Here is a 21,663-nt window from a genome sequence, read left to right as displayed (position 1 = left end):
GGTTGAGCAGCCCTGCACGCCCACCCACAACTGGCAGGAGTGAAGACCTAGAGGAGCTGATGTGCGGTGTATCCTTTAGTTCCCCTGCTGGCAAACTTTCCAAAGGGCTGGATAATAAACATTTTAGGCTTTCAGACCAAGGGGCAACATCAGAGATAAGTTCCCCCCACATTTTTTGGCCAAAATTCAAAACTTTATTTTTGGACACCAAAATGTAAATTTCATCTCATGTTCACGCGCCATAACTATTCTTTTAATTTTTTTTTCAACTATTTAAAAACGCAAAAACCATTCCTAGCTCAGGGCCATCCCAGAACAGGTGGTGGTGGGGTTTGGCCCACCCACATAACTTGCCAACTGCTCCCGTACAAGATGGGTCCGTTCTTAATGCAACAGTTTGTTTTCAGGGCTGCTGTTTGCTGTGGGGACGGGAATGGGCCTGATCTAGCTGTTGGCACCTGCTTTCGTGGCCCATCTCTATTCTTTCCCAGCTGGGGGTTCTGAGGAAAGTCACTTAACCTCCTTGGACTTAAGTTTGCTCGTCCTTGAAGCCCGAGGGAGGCTAAGGCTCCTACTTCCAGGCCGGGAGGGGAAAATACAGTTTCGCACACTCTCCTATGTACGTGGGAAATACTGGGTAGAAGATGGACTCGCGGTGGGTCCAGAGTATCCCCCAAAGGCAGTGCGCCGTCCTCCTCACAGCCCTCCGGAGCAGCGCACCCAGTGGAGACTAGGGGCAGACTCTGCACAACCCAGTGCCGCGTGCCTGAGCACTGGGAGCCGGGTTCTGGGCGCACCAGAGCAGACCCCATCCTGGCTGCGGGCGCAGGCAGCAGGGCGGGAAGCTCCCCTAGCCTGGGGCCGTCGGGCCGGCCGCGCGGGCCTCGGCGTCGGTGCGCCTCGGCTCCCGTGGAGGGCGCGCTGTCCGAGCTCCCCGCCGGCTCAGAGGAGCCCCTCGCCGCCACTCTGGCCCCGAGAGGCAGATCCTGGCATCACCGCTGCGCCAAGCCTCGGATGGGACCTCGAGGACTTGCGGCTCCCGCCCCCTGTCCCCTGTCCCTGGGCTTTCGGGTAGTCCCGGAGGGTGCGCGCAAGGGTCCGCGCGCGGTGGAGGCCCTCCCTCGAGGCCCGTGCCCCGCAGCCTGCGGGCCGGACTCTGTCCCACGCTGCCCGGCAGGGCGGGGCGGGAGCTGGCGCTTGGGGTGCGTCCGGGCCTGCCGGCCAGTTGCGCAAGTGGTGCTCTTTGGCTATAAGAGGGACGGGCAGGCATGGAGCCCCGGAGGAATCGCGGCGCCGGCAGCTGCGAGGTAAGGCCCTGGGCGCTCTCCTTTTTCCTTCTCCGCCGGTCTTTCTTGGCCAGCCACCCCACCTCACCCCACCCTGAACACCAGGGAAACTAAGGGCAGACGGAAACCGGGGTAGACGGCTTGGTTCTGGACTATGGCGGCTTTGTACCAGAGTTCTAACCGGAGGGAAGGCGACTGGGGAGGTCTGGCTTCGGGACCGGGCTGTGCCAGTGCCCATGGAGCAGGAATCTGTGCCACGGAGCCAGCCAGGGTCCCAGGAGACTGGCAGAGCCGCCAGCCTAGCTGGTGAGATGCTTTAGAAATTGCCTTGAGCACATCCCCAAAGATTAGGGTACCCTGTCCCCCTCTGGAGGGGATAGAGTCTGGGGTGCTGGGGATTCAGGTAGGAGCATTCAGTTTCTGGGGACTAGCTTTGCAATGCGGCTAAGAATTCCGACATCATTTTCCAGTGGGGTGTTCATCTCTGATGTGTGAATTCAAGGATCTGTATAAGGCCAGAGCCTAGGAACAGGACCACTGTGGGGTAGAGGTGGAGAGAAAACCGTTCAGAAGAACCTGAATATCTTGGAGAAATTCTGCCGAAATGCAGGCCTCAAAGCCAAGCATATTGCCTTCTGGGCCATGGATGAAATTGGGGTTTTCTGAGGTGACAGAGCAGCGGTCCCAGAAAGGCCTACTGCATGTTTCTCATGTGTGTGGGCAGGTGGGCCCCGGGCAGAGTCTGCCTTCCCTCCCAGCCTGGTTTCCATTTCACTGTGGATGTGGTTGCCTTTACCTTCCCGTTCTATAGCTGCAAGATGGTGGCATTTTGGAATTGTGAATCCTTACATACAGCTAGATCCAAGACGAGTGGCCTGCTTGTCATTTGAGAAAGAAGTTTTGGAGAGGATGAGATGTTTGATTTCTGCTGTTGGGGGGGGGGTCTTAAGAATGGGTGGGGCAGAGGGTAGGTTTTTTCAGGCATCGCCCCAGGACCACCAGCTCCGTGATCGCCCATTGTAGGAATGGGGATGTTTGCTCTGTAGAGTGCTGAGGTGGGCAGCAGTCATCTGGGACCAGTGGGAGAGAGGGTACCCAATCTCTTTCCCACCAGGCTGGTCTGCAAAACCATAGTTGCTGTCACTCCCATGTCCCCAGGAGCAGAGATACCAAGCGGATCATTTCCCTCATTTAGGTAAGGGGAGAGGGCAAGAGAAAAACAGCGAATGTTTTTAGGTTCTTCCCTTTTCTAGCAATTGAGGACATTGGGCTGAGGGGAACATGTCCATGTTGGCCAAAGGAGCGTCCTTCTCATATTTTGTACATTTTATGCCCAAAATAACTCTTCTCGGTATTTGGGGGAAGTATTTCCCCCCCTCTCCATTCCAGGAAATGGCTCCAAGTGCCAAGGACAGAGCCAGGGAGATTGCAGTGAATTCCTGCCTTTCAGCCCCAGGCAGATGCCTCTCGTGTCTGAGTAGCCCGTGCAGGGTGTGGAGGTGGCCGCTTGGGAGAGCTCTCCTCACAGAACCCAGGTCATTGTCCCCTGCCGCAGCCCAGATGCCACCCGAAGGAATGCAGGATTTGGGGAGAAAGAAGGAGCTTCAGGGAAGTAGAGTCCTTGTGGGGTATGCATCCTTGAAGAGCATGCATGTGATTTCAAGGAATATCGAGCCAAACTGTCGTGCAATCCGTCAGTCGGGAGGCCTTGTCCTCTCCGGCAGTAAGATTCTGTGGCAGCAGCTCCATTCGGGCCTGGCAGCCCGGAGCCCTGAAATTCTTCCTTGTCCACACAGTTGTCTCAGAAATAGAAAGAGGTTGTTTTTGCTGAAAAACAACAGACCTGATGCCTGGGCTCAGGGAATTCTTTAAGCTCATTCCACGTGTGACGACAGATGTGACTTTCTTCTCCGCAAACTGCGCTTTACAGTCTTTCCTGTCCCGTTTGTCAGCTCCCTAGAACTGGAGGCGTGATTGGTGTCCATGCTGACATCTCACTGATTTCCCTGAAGATCTCATCCTCATCTGTGTGTGCATGGTGTTTGTACTCTGGGTTGCACGGGCTGGGGAGGAGTGCAAAGGCAGGGGGAGGAAGCCACAGAGAAAAAAGGAGGGGAAGAGGTCTTTAAGAAGTGTGTGGGGGGGAAGAAGAAGTGTGGGAGGCCCAGAGAAGCAGCTGGAGCCTGGCTGATGAAAGGGACTAAGTAGCACCTGGGACCACCGTCAGGAAGGAGCAGAGCTAGGGAAGCTGAAAGGAATGAGGACCCACAGGGTGCTGGAGGACACTCCTGGAGGGGCAGGAAGCTGACCAAGGTCCCCGTTAAAAGGAAACCTGGAAGCGCAAGTGTTTTCTGCCTTCATTAAGAAAGTTTCCTAGGGGTGCCTGCTGGGCAAAAGTGAATTCTATGATGTGTTTTTGAGATCAGGGCAGGTGAACCATGGTGGAGGTAGGTTAACCTGGTTAGACAAGGAGAATCAGAGATAAGAAATTTTTTTTTTTTTAATTCTCTCAACAAATATTCATGAGTGCCTGCTCTGCACCAGACCCTTGGAAGATGCTGGAACAAATAGCATGTCCATGCCTTCTGCGCCTGGCAGAGAGCACTAATTGATGGAGGCACTCTCTGCCTCTGAGGCTGGATGGGGCTTCCGGTCTTCCTCCGCACAGAGCTCCAGGGAGCCGCGGAAAATTGATTGACTTTGACATTGGAATTGAAACCTATTTGTTATCCATGATGGGGATCAGATCTGAGGGTGGTTTGTGATGAGTAGGAAGAATGTAACCCCCATCCCACACTCTGGCTGGCAGTTAAGTGTGTTAACATTTTTCAAATGAGGCTCCTGGTTACAAAGAAGAGAAAACCACTCATGCTAGCTCCGTGTTTCCAACAAGACACTGCAACCGACATTGAAAAAATAGAACTCTTCAGAGTACATCACTCATAGAAAGGGCGAATTTGATTTTTTGACTCTTGTTCCTCTTACATGTGTTTATGTGTATCTCTCCTGGATTTATTTTATTATTTTTTTTAAGATTATTTATTTATTTGACAGACAGAAATCACAAGTAGGCAGAGAGGCAGACAGAGAGAGAGGAGGAGGAAGCAGGCTCCCGGCCCAGCAGAGAGCCCGATGCAGGGCTCGATCCCATGACCCTGAGATCATGACCCGAGCCGAAGGCAGAGGCTTAACCCTCTGAGCCACCCAGGCGCTCCTCTCCCCTGGATTTAAAAATATATTCAGAGAGTGGAAAGCAACTCAAGTGAGTATATGTGGAAGAGTATCTCACCGTGGAGGCTAAGGACAGGGAGGGCTCGGAACCGACGAGGTCAGGAACCAGGAGTTCAGGAAGGAGCACGGGCACTGACGGTCCCCCGCCTGTTACAGGATGACCTCTGGTCTTTCTCGGCTACTCCGTGCACAGGAGGGCAACCACGGCTTCCGCGGAGCTTTGGAGCCCTCAACTGGGACAAACTGGGCCCTCTGAAGCCTTACTTTCAATTCCTGGGAAGGATGCTAATTGACCTCATCAGGGTTTGGAGGAGAAAGAGATAAGCAAAGGGAGAGAAGTGTATTCTCGGGCTCTTGTCTACCACTGGTCATGAAACCATGGCCTCCAGGGCGTGTGCGTGTGCGTGTGCGTGTGTGTGTGTGTGTGCTCTGAATAGGGCAGATTCCCCACGAGATGGAATCAAGCCTGGACATTCTAGCTCTCTACACTTACAAACTCTACCCTTCTGCCATACTGAATTCTTCTAAGCCTGCCACAGTTTTCCCCAACTCCACACTTGCACCTCTGTCTGGAATGCCCTGCTTGCCCTCTCCTGCCTGGGGAGCTCGTGTCTTTAAGGTTTCAGTTCAAATACTGCCTCATTTACAAAGTTGTCCTCCCCTCCCCAGAGTCCCCACCTTCCTCTGTGTTCCCCAGATTCTCGGCTCTTCCCCTCCTCATGAAGTTGTGTTAAAATGAGTTATTTTAGCGTCTGTTTGTTCCACTGGATTCTGAGTACCTTTCATGACCAAGATCCGGTCTTCCTTGTCTCTATTCATCTTTTGTTTTTTTCCCTGTCCCCATGTCCCTTCCAACTTGGAATTATGGAGAAAGGAAGGAAGATGGGAGGGAGCCTACAGGACGAATTTCTGCAGGAAGAATCTTAGACCTTCCAAAGCTTTTCCCTCATAATTAACAGCAAATACCCCATTATCTGAATTTAATTCATATTAGCACACGGAGGATTATTGAAGAGAAGGGTATAGAAATCCCAATGGCTGGAGAAGAGAAGAAAGAAGAGAGAAGTGTGTGCTGGATTCCTGCTAACCTCTGGCACTTCCAACCAGGAGACGACATGGGACTTTGGAGAGCTCAAGGCTAGCAGCCTCCACCAGTAAATGCCTCTGTGACCCTAAGCTCTCCCCAGGCCCTCTACCCCCACGGCTACCATCAGAAGACTATAGGCAGGCCCAGCAATCCTTCCAGCTAAGATCTAGAGAAGCATCCCCCTGTCTTGAGAGAGAGGCCCCACGTGGTCGGCCTCATCCCCTAGGACCAGAGTGGACGTGAAGGTCACATCTGGAGGCCACCAGCTTCCTAGGGAAATAGGAGGGGAGCTTGTCCATGGAGAAGGCAGAGGTGTGGGGCCTGCATAGAAGTGGGGGCAGGGTTGGGGCAGGGGGGTCAGCTAAGGATGAATGGAGCTGGGGCCAGCACCCAGGGCCCAGGTGAACTCAGAGAGTAGGAAATTGTGGATGGATGGAAGGTGTAGTTATATGAGCCTCTCCTGCTGGCCTTGGAACTGTTTTCTGTGATGCCATTGCCTTTTCTGGTGCTGCCCTGGGAGGCTCCATTTTCTGGTTTTCCTTTTCTTCCCCAGTGCATGGAGAGATGGCAGGGATGGTCGTAGCGATGATGGGGAGTGTCACAGTCTTAACTGAAGGAGACGGAAGGCAGCAGGAGGCAAAAGCTGGTGACCGGGAGGTCCAGAGGGTGGGCAGAGGATGGCGGCAGCGATCCAGCAGAGTGAGGGGGAGGCCGCGGCCTGTATGAGTGAGGCTCAGAGGCTCGTTGCCCACAGCTCCTCCAGCCGTGCCCACCTCCCTCCCCAGGCTCTGCTTAAATAACGGGCAGAGAGAAACAAAAAGGACAGGATGTTGTATCCACATTTCAGTGATTCATTTCTTAACTCTCAAAAAAATGACAGCTCCTAAATGTTCAAAACCATTTTTGGAAACTTCTCACGATGAGCGGTTTTGCAGTCCGGCGGCTGGCTGACCATATCCTCTCCTGCCCATTCCTCCCACCTGAGCTCTCTCCACCTGGGCTCTCCTGGGTCTGCATCGGCGGCCCTGCTTTTTTTTTTTTTTTTTAAGATTTTTATTTATTTATTTGACACAGAGAGAAAAATCACAAGTAGGCAGAGAGGCAGGCAGAGAGAGAGGGGAAGCAGGCTCCCTGCTGAGCAGAGAGCCCATGTGGGGCTCGATCCCAGGACCCTGAGATCATGACCTGGGCCAAAGACAGAGGCTTTAACTCACTGAGCCACCCAGGCGCCCCCCCCACTTTTTTTTTATGTGACCCCCAATCCCAACCGTCAGCTGGATGGGTCCGCCCAAGTTTCAACCAGCAAATCAACGGCAGTTCAACTCCCTCCCTGTGCCTCTGCCAATTTTCATCTCCATCCTTCTTGCCACCTGGACTGGAAGCATTAGCCTGGGAGTAGTCAGAGCTCCTCATTTCCGTGACAGAAACCTAGCCTCCCTATGCTGTCCTCAGGGTCCTTCTGGCCCATCACACCTCCCGTGCTGGCTGGGAGCCCCCGTGTCCCGAGTTCACAGGTGATCTTCAGCCTCTGGGCCCTCAGCTGGGCTGCTCCTCCACTTCACAAACCCAGTTCCTCCTGACTCTTACAGCCTGTATCAAATGCCATCACCTCCAGGACACCCCCTTGATTCCTTCCTGGAAACAGTGGTGATAACAGCTAATGTGTATTAAGACAGGCCAACACCTAGCACATTACATGTATTACCTCATTTCATCCCCGGAACAACTTCAGGTGGGAATTACAGTTTGTATCATTCCCATTTTTTTATAGCTAAGAACAACGAGTCTGAGAAAGTTTGGCCAGCTTGTCCAAGGTCTTATACCCCAACCCAGAATTCTGCTGGACTCCCAGAGTTCATAATTTTACACACATCTCCCTCCCCTGAATCACCCTGGGCATGCTGTCTCTTTAAATGTTCTTCCTGGACTTACAGCTAATTAGGCAAGCTGGCTGTTCAAGAGCACAGTTTTGCTCTTTACTTTTATTTCTAGCAAATAATATACGTTAACAATCGACTGCATTCAATACTGTGGTATATTCCCTGGGCTTCAGGGAAACTCAGCCTTCTTCAGCCCCAACCCTCCCTAGTCCTGATTCCCGCCTTCCTGCCGTCCCGGGTGGGTTCCGTCTTTGTACCTGGCCCCCGGGGGCGATCAAGGGTAACCACTACGTGTCAGGCGTGGCGCTTAGTGAAGTTGCAGCCGCTGTCTTCAAGGATCCCTCCCCTCTCTAGTCCCTGAACGCTGCTCTCACCGGCCCTGTGCACCACCTTCTTGGGCCACAGCCAGGCCCCACCCATGTATTGACACTGAAGGGAACCTAGAAGCACTTGGCATCCACTCTGTCCTGATGCCCACGTCCAGGTGTATAAAGCAGCTAGCATCAGGTTGGGCTGCATTTAGCAGAGACCCAACATAACAGTGGCTTAACCAAGACAGAGGTTATGTCTCTCTCCCACGCACAGCACAAGTCCAGGGATGGGCAGTCTGAGGCCAGTAGGTCACCTCAGCTCCACAAAGTCCTCAGAGACCTGACCTCCAGGTTCCCACCGTACCGCTTGTAAGGTGAGGCTCTCTTCCTTGTGATTCAAGATGGCTCCAGAACCGGGGCCACCCCATCCGCAGTCCGGGCATGGGATGGAGGGAGGGATGAAAGAGGAAGAGGCAAAGGCACGCACCCCCAGGGCTGCCGTGCTGGTACTGAATTGGCCAGGCTTTAGTCGCAGAGCCAAACCTAGTCGGGGGGAGCTGAGAAGGGTAGTATTTGTTCTGGATGGCACGTCACCATCTAAACTTGGATATCACTTGGGAAGAAGGGAAGGAGAGATATTGGAGACAACTAACAGCCTCTACTAAAAGGGTTTGGGGTGTTGATGTGTTTGCGTGTGTGCCTTTGTTGGGTGCGACGTACGTGAACACACGTGTTCGGTTGCGCGTGTTGGTGGGGCATGTTCCCTCCCCCACGTTGACCTCAGATGGACTTGTTATGGGCTCTCTACGGAACTCCCCTACATCTGGCCTCCTTCTCTTGGGCAGATTCAACAACAGCCTCTCAATTCCACCTATCAAGGAACTACAGTGTATTTTCTGCGTTCACTGAAGCGTGTTATCAGTGCTGATAGAGGGGCTTGTAAAACTGTTTTCCCATTCAGGTGCTACAGGGTGGCCATTATGCGACAGCGACTGTGACCAGACTTAATCTGGTAATAAATTCTCTTGGGAAGGAGGGTATCCTTACACTAGAATCCTAGAAAAGGGTACCATTCTATCTTGCGCTGCCCAGAAATGCCAGACACCCTGTGGAGATGGCCGGGGGAAGGCAGTGGGCCAAATGCTAGATTTGGGGTTTGCTGCAGCAGTGTTATCCCAGTGTTTCAAGCCTTGCCCAGTAATCACACAATGCTGGAACGGCTGACCTCTCCCTCCCACCCCCACCCTTGGGCACCTACACGCCCTGTACTTGGGGGTTTGACAGGTTCATCTCATTTATCCTTTTAGCCAGGTGCTGTTATTGGTTCCGTTTTACTCACAGGAAAGGATGCTGTAAGGAAGCTAAGTATTTGCCCAGGGACTCCCTGACACCTTGGGATCTAACCATTGTACTTTCCACCTTTGCTAGGCTTTCGTGGAGCCATACTGGGGATTGGCGCTTTTTAACTCCATTCCACAAACATTTGGTGGGAATGTTTACTCACGCAATCAGTAGTTAATAGAGGGAGCTTTGATTTTTTTTTAAGATTTTATTTATTTATTTGACAGATCGCAAGTAGGCAGAGAGGCAGGCAGAGAGAGAGAGAGGAGGAAGCAGGCTCCCCGCTGAGCAGAGAGCCCGAAGCGGGGCTCCATCCCAGAACCCTGGGATCATGACCTGAGCCGAAGGCAGAGGCTTTAATCCACTGAACCACCCAGGCGCCCCCAGCTTTGAGTTTTTAAGAGAGAAAGCAAGCACAGAAACCCTCGAAGCATAGCCCCTCCTGCATTACTTGGGATTTTTCATATTCAAAGCTGGTATGGGGGTTCAGTCTCCTAGCTTACTGCTAGAGCTGGGTATTTCTTTCTAAGGAGCATGGTTCCAGGAGGTACCTTGGTTGAGCATTGGGGTGGTTTGTAATTTGGGGCTCTCCTCGAAGGCTGGGGAAACTATGGGGTAGCACCCCAGCTATGGAGAAGGCACCCCAGCCTGATTCCGTCACTCACTTGTTTGGCTTTGAGCAAGTTAACGCATCTTCCTGACCCTCGTTTTCCCCCTTCTATAAAATTCAGATTAAAAGGATACCTTTGGGGAAAAAAAGCATACCTTGATCAAGCATGGTACAGATTACTTATTTCTATTATATTGCCAGAATATGAATCATACTAATATTGCCACCTGCGGACAGAAAGTGTATTATCTGTTTTTTTCAAGACCCAGATGCGGCAGAACATAAAAAGCAGAGATTAACTTTTTTGCCTTCTCCGGAACCTTCCTGCTAACACTTACTTACATTTGATTATCATTGCAGGTTCATGCGCACACCCTTAGCACGGATCACAGACTCGCATACCTTTAACTTTATTACCTTTTGTCTTATGTATCTCATTAAAACTTTGCTGCTTACTCAAGGATCTGCATATCATTAATCTGAGAATTCATTGTTCCATGACTTTGAAAGTGTCAGTCATTTTGGATGAACATATTATATAATCTCTTCTGCCTCCATGCCTTTATTTTATTTTATTTTGTCTTAAGATTTTATTTATTTATTTGTCAGAGAGAGGGAGTACAGGCAGGGGGAGCAGCAGGCAGAAGGAGAAGCAGGCTCTCTGCTGAGCAAGGAGCCCGATAGGAGACTCCATCCCAGGACCCTGAGATTGTGACCTGAGCTGAAGGCAGACACTTAACCGACTGAGCCACCCTGGCTTCCCTGTCTCCATGCCTTTAAACCAGCTGGACACTGGTGGCAACCACTTTCCATCCTTACTAACCCCTACTGGGCCTTTAATACTCACCTCTCGCAGGGAGCCCCGTTTGTACTCCTGTGATCTCCTGCACTCATCCTTCTTGTGAATTTATTCTCTCTCTGTTGGAATGGCCTGATGACCTGCTTATCTCTCCTACTAATGCATAAGCAACCCGAGGGTCGAGAACATCTGTTGTTCATGATTGTATCCTTGTGCCCAGCTCTGTGTGGGGCGCATTAGCAGACCTTCCAGCAGCGCTGGTTGCCTTCAGGCTCCCTCCCGGTGGGAGAGAAAGGACGTAATTAAGCCAGTGACGAATGCCCTCACAGAGGCATAAGCAGGCCGCCATGGGACAGTAACGGAGAGGACAAGAAGCATCACCTCTAGTAATGAAGATAATAATAGAGTACATTTCACAACACCTTTAAAGCTCTTGCACACGATTGTCTCGTTTGAGCCTCATAAAAGCCTAGAGATAGGTATATTGCAGGAGATGCAGGTGGAGTTTTTAGTGGTTATGTGATATGCTTAGAGTCAGGCAACTATTAAATGGCTGGATTCAGACCAGACCTTAAAAGCCTGTTCTCTTCCTCGTGGCGTGCGATAAAGTCATATCACCACCACATCGCCCATTTGCTCCTGCCCTGGCTTCATGTTCCATGGTCCATCTCATACCACTTCATAGATAATTGCTCAGGCCTTGCCTCTGCGAGGAAATGCATTTCATTAATGTAATTCTAGATAATGAATTGCCTTTGGCACTGAGGGGATGATTGCCATGGCAGAAAGCAAGTCTCATTTTTATCCACATCTGATAATGTGGTTGGTAATGGGGCATCTGGGTGTGTTCTGAGATACCAGCGACCTGCCATGTGTGGTTCCTTCGTTTTCAGGCCCGAGAAGCACATCCTGGGAAGGAAGATGCGTTGCGGACCCCTGTGCCGATTCCTGTGGCTTTGGCCCTATTTGTCCTATGTTGAAGCTGTGCCCATCCGAAAAGTCCAGGATGATACCAAAACCCTCATCAAGACGATTGTCACCAGGATCAGTGACATTTCACACACGGTAGGGAGGGAAGACAAAACAGAACAGTGACTGGCCCTGGAGAAACCAGGACTTCATATGCTAGCGGAGGCCTATGCAGCCCCATGTAGGGACAGTGGTGGTCTTGACGCCCCCCCACTTCAAGGACAGCTGCCTTTTCTCTTCCTCTCCCCTCCACCTCTCACCTCCGCCCACTCCTTTTTCTCTGCTGGGAATCCTAGTGCCTAGGACCATAGGGAGCCATAAAGGTCTTCATGTCCCACTGGCAGGAGATCAAATTCTCAGTTGCATCCCCTCTGGGCCTCAGAATGTGCTAGAATGTGCTTATCATTGGGCATTCTTTTTTTTTTTTTTTAAGGATGTCATTTATCTATTTGAGAGAGAGAGCAGAGCTAGACAGAGAGCACGAGTGGGAGGCAGAAGGGCAGAGAGAGAAATAGGCTCCCCACTGGACAGGGAGCCCGACGCCGGGCTTGATCCCAGGGCTCTGGAATCCTGACCTGAGCCGAAGGCAGACACTTAATCAACTCAGTGACCCCGGTGCCCCACATTGGGCAGTCTTGCTAGCTGAATTCTGGCCCTAGGAAGCTTCTCCCTGTTACTGCGAGTCCTGAGGTCCACAGGCCTAGACCTTCAGCCATTTCCCAGATGAGGACTGCATTTGGAATTAGGAAGACCGAATGGGAATCTTCACACTTCTGTTCTCTATCTATAAAATCTGAAGCTAGTTCCTCAGCGTCTTGAAGCCTGGGTTTCTGGAGCTAGATATTGGGACTATCATAAGGGACTTTGCAAGGTTGTTACGAGATTCAGTTAGATAAAGCAAGTGATCCCCCCCGCTCCACCCCTGAAAGAACCAGAACAGAGCATGCTCTCATTAAAGGTTTTTAGCAGTGGTTTTTGGTAGCTCCTAGTCTTAAAAGCCTGCTTGCTCCCCCAGCATGGAACCATCTAGAAACTTCCACATCTTCTGCTTGCTATGCATGTCTGACAGAGGCCTTGTGTAGCCAGGGAGGAGTTAGGTGGCCAAAGGAGGGACAGCTCAGAACTAGATAGAGCCTTGGGCATTTTATAGAGAGAAACCCAGGACTCTCCTGGCTTTCATGAGGCCACGCGTGGTAGATCCAGAATGTTCCAGCTTGGGTGGTGCCGAGAGTGAAGGCCACAGGCAGTGGGGAAGAGGGGAAGCCCTCCTGGTAACCAGTGTGTTACTGAAGCAGAGGAGGGAGGTGGGACACTTTGCGGGGGGGCATCCCCACCTTGATCCCTGTGGGGGTGGGAGGCCTTGGAGAACCTGACTGGGAGGGAGGAGTCCTCTGGGAGTGGAAGGGGGTAAGGATGGCTGGGGGAGGGACGCTTCAGGAGGACCTCAGCGCCTGGGGAAGAGACTTAACTAAGTAGGAATCCGGGCCACCTGGGTGGCTCAGTCGTTGGGCGTCTGCTTCTGGCTCGGGTCATGATCCTGGGATCGAGCACTACATCGGGCTCCCTGTCCAGCAGGAAGCCTGCTTCTCCCTCTCCCACTCTCCCGGCTTGTGTTCCCTTTCTCCCTGTCTCTCTCTCTGAGATAAATAAATGGATTTTAAAAATCTTAAAAACAAAACAAAACAAAACAAAAAAACTAGGAATTGGTTCTCATGGCCAGTTCTCCAGCAGAAACCATTTAGAGGAGGGAATTTGGGAAGGGCAGGAAGACAGAAGTCCAAGAGACCAACTTGCAATCTTGGCAGCACCCCCGGGCCCAAGCAGCAAGGGCCTGGGTCAGGGCGGTGAGGAAGGCGGAGAGAGGCAAGCAAGAGAGCAGACCTCCACACCCATGGGAGAGGCCGAGTCCTTGCAGCACCAACTTCTCTGAGATCCTGCTCTCCCCTTTCCTCTCTCCTGGCAGGCTGTCTCCTCCAAACAGAGGGTCGCTGGTCTAGACTTCATTCCTGGGCTCCACCCTGTCCTGAGTCTGTCCAGGATGGACCAGACATTGGCCATCTACCAACAGATCCTCACCAGTCTGCATTCCAGAAATGTGATCCAAATATCTAATGACCTGGAGAACCTCCGAGATCTTCTCCGCCTGCTGGCCTCTTCCAAGAGCTGCCCCTTGCCCCGGGCCAGGGGCCTGGAGAGCTTTGAGAGCCTGGGTGGTGTCCTAGAAGCCTCACTCTACTCCACGGAGGTGGTGGCCCTGAGTAGGCTGCAGGCGGCCCTCCAGGACATGCTTGGGCGGCTGGACCTCAGCCCTGGGTGCTGAGCCCTCAAAGGCCTCTCTTCCCAAAGTCGAGGAGAGAGCCCTGGGCTCCCAGGTGTCTCCAGGAGAGAGTCCATATGGGTGTCCCTTCTCTAGACCCCGGACCATTGCTCTCTCACACCTTTGTGCCCCTCTTCCAAAGGCCTAAGCCTCTGGAGGCATGAAACCTCCGGAGACAGAATGCATGATTCCATGCTCACCGGAAAGGGGGACCCAGCCGGCAAAGAGTGAACTGGATCTGGGATTCTCGCCAAAGAGAACCTTCCCTTCTGTGCCACCTTCCCCCTCACTGCATGCTTTAGCGTGACCTGGGGTGATTTCGGGAGGTGCCCACCGAGCCTTTGGACCATCGAGCAAGGTTCTGTCTGAGAATTCTGGTGAAGGCTACGTCCACAGAGCTGCCAACTCCCTGGCAATGCATTATTTATTATGCCTTTTATTCTGGAAGGATTGGAAGCAAAACATCAGCTTTTCTAGGCTCTCTGGGGCCAGCCGGAGCTAAGGATGCTGGTTCCAATCCCACCAATGGGCCTGACTAAAGCAAACCCATTCCTAGTGACTTGAGGGCTCTCGAGTTAGTTCTTTGGTACCTGGCTTTGTTTCTACCGTGACAGATGTGAAATTACAGTATTTTGCAATGGCATTGCCCTGAGCGGATCTCCAAGGACCAGGTCATTTCAAAAAGAAGATGAATTTTGTCATCTGTGATATATAGATAATGTGCACGTGTTAGCGGGAGTGTGTTTTCTGAATCACATTTGTGCAATGGGCTCTTGGGATTGGGGGGGTCATTTCTCATCTCTGCAACCACTTGGTGTGGTTTTCATGAAAAGATGACTCCTTCAGGGAGGTCGTGGGGGGCTTTGCCAGCCACGCATGGAGGGAGTGGCACTGAAGACTGTCTCTTGGGGCAGTTGTGAGCTCTGGTCTTCTCCCATTACTGGAGGGAGGTCTTTCTTACTGGGGTGACGCTCACTCTCTGGAGATGGCGATCCTCGGAGCAGGGATCCTTGGTAGGGGCCTTGGAATGGTCTAGAGATGATCCCACACTGGACTTGTAACACGGCAGGAGCCCTACTTGGGATGTACCTACTGAATTGTGGCTCTCATCTGACTGGCTCCCCTAAAGCAAGACCGTGTTTCCCACTCCTTCAGAGTGGATTTTGATTCCAGTGGGAAGGTCTGAGGGCCTTTGTGGGCAGTCCCAGGACCTGGGCCAACACCACTTGGTGCCAGACTGCCAGGCCAGGCCTCCAGGAGTGCCCTTCCCACTGGAGATCATGTCTGGGGGTGACAAACCAGGAGGCTTGGGTTTTCCACCATCCTGCCGCTGTGATAAGGCCATCACACTCTCGGCGGTGGATCTGTCCAAGGAGATTTGAATCAAAGCTATCAGCTTGGAGACTGAGCACCTCTTTGGCGCTCGGCCCGATGGGTGCTATGGGCTAGAGAAGCTCACCAAGTAAAGGTTAAAATAGTCTTACCCTCAGGGACCTTGAATTCCAGATGGTAAAAAGTTTACACACCAGGATGCAAAGGCTGGTCTTTTCACCATGGCAACAGAGCAGGTGAACCAGCATCCTGTTCAGCAGGCAGGAAACACGGAGCTGAGGATGCCAGTGATCAGGGGCCCCCAGGCCAGCCCTGCTTGCCTGTGGTAGCATTTTTGCTTTGCAGGGCACGCCAGCTTTTCCTCCTGCGCAGCCACTTCCCTTTGAAGCAGCGCAGCTGACAATTTAAAAAATAAGAACATAACCTAAGACCACAACCTCCGACAGGTGGCAGGGCTCAGATTAGAGTTCAGGTCCTCTGACTCCCAGAATGTTCTGGAGCGAGGTTATGCTCCCGGGAGGTGCCAACAGCGTTGGGCAGGGTGGACCAGGATTGCTTGCCGTGAGAAAGGAGTTGGAGTTGACTTTGCGACTTTGCAGGAGGCAAGGGATGTGAATTGTCTGGAGGGAGGGGGTTGTTTTGTTTGTGCTGAGACCGGGGTGAAGGTATGTGGTTACAAAGAAAGTCAGACAAAGGAAAGACAAGACAGGAGGGAAAGGGATGTGTTGAAGAGGCTTTCGGGTGCAAAGAAGTTTGATATCAAAAGCATTAATGTCGTTAGTTCCAGAACAGAGATTCATGAGATGGGCCGAGTCAGACCCCTTCTGGAGACTAGGACCTCGGTAATCATTACCATCCATCATGACCACCCAGTCAGGCTGGGATTTTTTAAGCCTCTCACGTTCCAAAACCTGGTACCAGGGCTTATTCTCAGAGTGTGAAAGTTCTAAAATGTAAATGATTATCTTCTTTTGTAACTTAAAAAAAAAATTTGTTACTGTTAAAAAAAAAAATCCAAATAAATTAACTTTGCCGCCTGGTCTTTGTTTTGTCACCCTTTCTGGAGGGACTTTAGAAGAGCTATTTGTGTGTGACAGGGCAAGGCCTGGCTGGCCTCCATCCCTCACTGGCATCAGCTCTGCCCAGGCTTGGCCACAGCCGGCCACCAGTTATCCAGGCTAAAGGATTCCCCCAAAGCACAGAGCTGGCAAAACGAGCACATTCTGCACCAGAGTCCGTGCGGGTCTGCAAATCAGCCTTGAGAAACACCAAATAATTTTTCAAACAAAAAAGAACAACAACAAAAACCCACAAACAGCAACATGCAGCCCAATAGCAGACCTAACCAGGGCCGTAGATTCTCGAAAAGACAAGACTTATCTCATTGCAGGCACAGAGCAGAGACAGTCATCTCTGCAGTGCAATTAGAACCTGACAGTTTCAACCTAAGTTCTGGAGAGGACTGGGGGCAGGATGGGGGGTGGGGGGGACAGGGCTGACCCATCGAGCAGTCACTTCCATGGGTGATCTTGAAGGATAGTTGACAGTTGCCAACCCTTTCCTGAGCACTCGTTTAAGTGGTGGAGGACAGGGAGGCAGAACTCCTGAAGAAGGGGAATCCACAGCAGGCTGGGGTGGGGGTGGGGGGTTGTCAGATCTGGCTGGAACCGCCTAAGTGGGCCACTTGGCAGCTCAGGGAAGTGGCTGGCCTCTGTACCAGTCAAGACTTCTTTAGCTGCAAACGACAGAAACCCAATGCAAACCAACTTAAATAAAAAAGAATTTTTGGCCCACATTGCTGAGAAGTCTAGGTCATGGTCTGTCCCTTAGAAGACTTTCTCTGCACACATCCCCAAGGACCTAGTAAGGTACCCGTGCCATGACCCGCCCCAGTCTCTGTCAGCCTAAGATGGGGAACAGGGCTCGGGGACAATGTGTTTGCCCCTCGGCTGTCTGGGACTGGGACTGCAGGAGATGCCTTGTTTTGAGCAGGCACGAGGAAGCTCCCCCTCCCCCACAATCCCCAGGTGGCTCCAGAAGTCAGCCCGCTCTGGGAGGTGACTGCCAGGGTCACAGTGGAAGTGCATGTTCTCTAAGTTATCCTTCCAGAAACTTTTCCATCCTTGGGCATTCTCTCGCTCTCCCCTGAGGCAGAGCTCACATCCCCCAAACAGCGGGTAGACCCTGGGGGCAGCTTCTGGCCATGTCCAACCTCCGAAGGCAGGACTTCTGCAGAGTCTAGGGAGAAAGAAGTCAGGTCAGTCCAGCAGGTTATTTCCAAAGAACCCATCCCAGATTCCTGCACAACAGCACATGACCAAAACGTTAGACCCCACTTTCCCAAAAAGAACAGGGAGAAGTAATTCCAGGCTTTTACCAACAGGATCTGAGTCTGGTGCTGTCTGACAAACACATCCACCTGGGTGAAGCTCACGGGCACACTGACGTCCTCAGCCCTCTGGTGTCCTTACCCCGGGAACACACCCTCTCAGACCTGAAGATGGTAGAGTCAAGGATGTTAATATCGTAAGGGAGCCTCCGTGCCCAGCCCTCATCTCAACCCAGCTCCCAGCGAAGAGGAGGCTGAACCCTTAACTGAGTTATTTAACCACTCGGAGCCTTGTTTTGTCATCTGTACAATGGGCATATAATAGCCCTCTTCATCTCAAGTCTTTAGAAGATTAGAAGATAAAATATTTGGAAAGCTGTTCGCCCAATGACTGATATACAAAAAAGCAGTCAATAAATGATGTTGTTATTGGTACTAAAGTGTCAGAGAAGCCAAAGGAGTGAGACTTGCTGTACCGGACAGTCCTCCATGAGATAGCCACAGCTGTGGTGTGGACGCCCGGGGAACTGGACTCCCTGCACTGCTCCCCTTGGCTCCTTAGAGAGCCTCTCAGCCCACACAGGGCAGAAGGGGAAGGGGAGGGAGAAGTTCCCAGAGGGGCAAATCTCAACCAGCGGAGAATAAAAGTCTGTGGATAAATGCTTTTGCCTCCCACCCTCCCCACAGGAGCAATTCAAAGGTGCATTTTGTAGGTCTGAGCCCTGGGTGCCCACAGGCATCATGTCCGTGGGGGCACTCCTGACTGGGTCTCCTCCTTCTCATTCCCACTCTCCCTGCTCCTCACTCCTGCTTCCTGGGGTCACCTCCCAAATACACCTACTGCACTTGAACCCTTGTCTCTGGTGCTGCTCATGGAGGAACACAGAGTAAGAAAACTGCAAGGCAAGCGGAGATGGGCTTGGATTCGGGGAGAACCGTGAAGCCAGATTCCTGAGAGGGGTAGGCACCACACAGCAAAACTCACAACCGTCCCCAAGAGGCAGGCCTAATAGAAGAGAGGGGCGCCTGTGTGGCTCAGTGGGTTAAAGCCTCTGCCTTCAGCTCGGGACATGATTCCAGGGTTCTGGAATCGAGCCCCGCATTGGGCTCTCTGCTCAGCGGGGAGCCTGCTTCCCCCTCTCTCTCTCTGCCTGCCTCTCTGCTTACTTGTGATCTCTGTCTGTCAAATAAATAAATAAAATCTAAAAAAAAAAAAAAAAAAGAAAAAAAAAGAAAGAAAAGAAAAGAAGAGAGGCCTCCTGAGGGGGAATCCACTACAGGAAAGCTTGACATGGGAATGACAACAGGACAGGACGAGGAGTCTACGAAATGAAATAATGACAAGATTAATAAGGAAGGGAGGGAGGAAGGAGGGGTCGATGAAAAGAGAAGACATACATATAAATTTAATATCGCTTTACTGCCTCGGGTTGCTATTACTGAATAAAGAGGTCTGGGGCGCTTATAGACAACAGAAATTTATTTCTCACACTTCTGGAGGCTCGAAATCCAAGATCAAGGGGCCAGCAGATCCCCTGTCTGGTGAGCACCTGCTTCCTGTACATAGACCACATGTGTCACTATGTCCTCACCTGGCAAAAGGGGCAGGTGAGCTGTCTGGGGTCTTTTTTACAAGGGCACTAATCTCATCATTGATTATTATATATACAATTATTACTTAAAATAACACTGATCACCTCCCAAAGGCCCCACCTCTGAATACCTAACCTTGGAGGTTAAGATTTAACATATGAATTTTGGGGTGACACATTCACTCTAGGGCATCACTCTATGATCACCGATTAGAGGAAAGATGAGGCCAAATCAAGGGAGTCTCGATCACTGACTACTACCTGCCTCAGATGTCTTTTTACAAGAAAGGGACCTCTATTAGCATTTCTTCCTTCCACTGAACTCCCAGGGCCCCTGGTCACTGAGCGCTGTACCCTTCCCTGCCCGGCTGGGACACTGTGCGGGCAGGATCGCCCCGCCCCCGCCTCGCCCCACCCCTCACCCCCCCCAATCCCCGCCTCGGCGCCCCCCAACTCCGGGCGCCTGGCTGCTGTGTCCCGCCCAGCGCAGCCCTTCCGCTGTCGCAGGGTGACCAAAGGAAGGGAGACTCCTGTATTATTACCAAGCCCGTTTTATCATGTCTGCTAATTCAGTCAAAAGCCTGAACGCCGTCCAGACCATTAAAGGTTAAACTTCTTAAAATTCTGGTCACTCTTAACTTGCTCAGCAAACCTCTTCCTTTTTAGTTCAAAGATAGATGCCCAAACCAACTGTAAAAGACAGCGTTGAGACAGTGATGGGAAGTTGAGTATGGATTCTGTGTTAGATGATGAAAGGAATTGTTACTAATTGTGTTAGCTGGGGTGATGGCATGGTCATTATTTTAATTTTTTTTTTTTTAAAAAAAGATTTTATTTATGGGGCACCTGGGTGACTCAGTCGGTTAAAGTAGCTGCCTTCAGCTCGGGTCATGATCTCAGGGTCCCGGGATTGAGCCCAGCCCCAGAATCTGGCTCTCTGTTCAGCCGGGAGCCTGCGACTCCCTATCCCTCTGCCTGTCGCTCCCTCGGCTTGTGCTCTCTTTGTCAAACAGACAAAATAAAAAAAGAAAGAAAAAAATCTTAAAAAAAAAAAGAATTAAAAAAAAAATTTCATTTGACACAGAGAGAGCACAAGTTGGGGGAGGGGCAGAGGGAGAGGGTGAGAGCAGACTCCACACTGAGCCGGGAGCCCCAGGGCTTGATCCCAGGATCCCGAGATCATGACCTGAGCCAAAGTCGGACTCTTAACAGATTCAGCCATTCAGGTGCCCCTATTTTTTTTTTTTTTTAATTTTTAAAGATTTTGTCTTTAGCCTCTCCACCCAGTTTGGGGCTCAAACCCACAACACTGAGATCAAGAGTCACATGCTCTACCAACTGAGCTAGCCAGGTACCTCTATTTTTAAATGCTTCCTTATTAGAAATTCAAACTGAACTCATTTAGGATGAAATGCAATGATGTCTTGGATTTACCTTAAAATATTTCAGAAGAAAAATATATGTAAGAGGGTAGATAAACAAGCTCAGTAAAATGTTGGTAATTGGGCACCTGGGTGGCGCAGTCAATTAAGTGTCTGGCCTCAGCTCAGGTCATGATCACAGGGTCCTGGAATGGAAGCCAAGGTTGGACTCCCTGCTCAGTGGGGAGTCTGCTTCTCCCTCTCCCTCTGCCCCTAACCCCCACTCTTGCTCTCTCTCTCTCTCTCTCTCTTTCTCAAATAAATAAATAAAATCTTAAATTGGGTGACAGGGACATAAGACTTTATTACAGCAAGCCCTCTACTTTGGGGCTGAATTTCCAGAAGAAACATTTTGGGGTAAAGTACAGTCTACCCCAGCCCCCTGGCCACGTGGGTGTTGTGTGTTCAGGGTAGGGGAGGGGGGAGCGGGGCAGGGAAGAGAAAGAAGGAGAACTGGATGTGGGACCGAGTTGTGTTTAACTTCACATTTGCTCTTACTGCCTGGCAGATGTCCCAGGACAGGGAGGAGGGGAGGGGGTGACAGCCTGTCACAGTGGGTGTGAAACTGAACTAAGACAGATTTGACAAATCAAACAAGGAGACAGTGGTAAGAACCAGCTGAGAGATACTGGAAAGGCGAGTCCTGACGCTTAGAAGAAAAAGCCAAAGGAGTGGAAATGAGAGCCTCTGGCATTGTCTTAGCCCTGCTGGGCCGTGGGGTGCCCCGTGGAGGCCACAGAACTCCCCTTCTCCCTCTGCAAGGGGGCGTCGTGGTGTCCAGCGTCTCCATGGTTATCCCTCCATATTAAATAGACTCTACAGGGTGAGGAGCCCTGGGACCACTTGTGAAGGAAAATGGGATTCCTGTCTCATTTTCCCACTTCAGACATTGTAATAAAAAGGTACTTCATCCCGACCTTCAAAACCTTGTCCCTGGGCTCTGCCTCAGGCTGCAACCCGCAGCGGGCTCTTCCATTTCTCTGCTGGCTTACGTCAGAGCCCGCCGAGTGCAGGAGCAAATCACGGTGCATCTCTACCTAGCCCCGCACACCCCCTCCACACACTTCAGTACACCTGAGAGTGCAGAGGAGGGCGAGCCAACGGACCGACTCAGAGGTCAGCGAGGCTTCCCTTGGCACAGAACACTGTGGAACCTCA

At 51.5% G+C, this 21,663-nt stretch overlaps 1 protein-coding gene across 4 annotated transcripts; it reads left to right on the top strand.

The window, feature by feature from the left end:
* Positions 1-1,261: 1,261 nt before the first annotated feature.
* Positions 1,262-16,181, top strand: LEP (leptin). Of its 4 annotated transcripts, XM_032305782.1 has the most exons (4): positions 1,293-1,307; positions 2,652-2,821; positions 11,439-11,610; positions 13,478-16,181. In XM_032305782.1, the coding sequence occupies exons 2-4, from the start codon at positions 2,679-2,681 to the stop codon at positions 13,832-13,834; spliced, it is 672 nt and encodes a 223-aa protein (XP_032161673.1). In that variant the 5' UTR covers positions 1,293-1,307; positions 2,652-2,678; the 3' UTR covers positions 13,835-16,181. The 4 variants fall into 4 exon arrangements, with proteins under 4 accessions (XP_032161674.1, XP_032161673.1, XP_032161672.1 ...); XM_032305783.1 differs by lacking the exon at positions 2,652-2,821 and having other exon boundaries at positions 1,262-1,307; XM_032305781.1 differs by lacking the exons at positions 1,293-1,307; positions 2,652-2,821 and adding an exon at positions 1,322-1,592.
* The last annotated feature ends 5,482 nt before the right edge of the window (positions 16,182-21,663 follow it).

Source organism: Mustela erminea, chromosome 11 (assembly GCF_009829155.1).
Source record: "Mustela erminea isolate mMusErm1 chromosome 11, mMusErm1.Pri, whole genome shotgun sequence".
NCBI lineage: Eukaryota > Metazoa > Chordata > Mammalia > Carnivora > Mustelidae > Mustela > Mustela erminea.
Note: the sequence above shows the minus strand (reverse complement) of the source record. Positions and strands in the feature narration are given on the sequence as shown.

Excerpts from the sequence above, each read along its gene's own strand:
- LEP (XM_032305781.1), top strand. The coding sequence starts at position 1,441 with ATGGCGGCTTTGTACCAGAGTTCTAACCGGAGGGAAGGCGACTGGGGA. Across the intron at positions 1,593-11,438 it reads CAGAGCCGCCAGCCTAGCTG|GCCCGAGAAGCACATCCTGG; the intron begins GTGAGATGCTTT and ends CTTCGTTTTCAG. Across the intron at positions 11,611-13,477 it reads TCAGTGACATTTCACACACG|GCTGTCTCCTCCAAACAGAG; the intron begins GTAGGGAGGGAA and ends CTCTCCTGGCAG.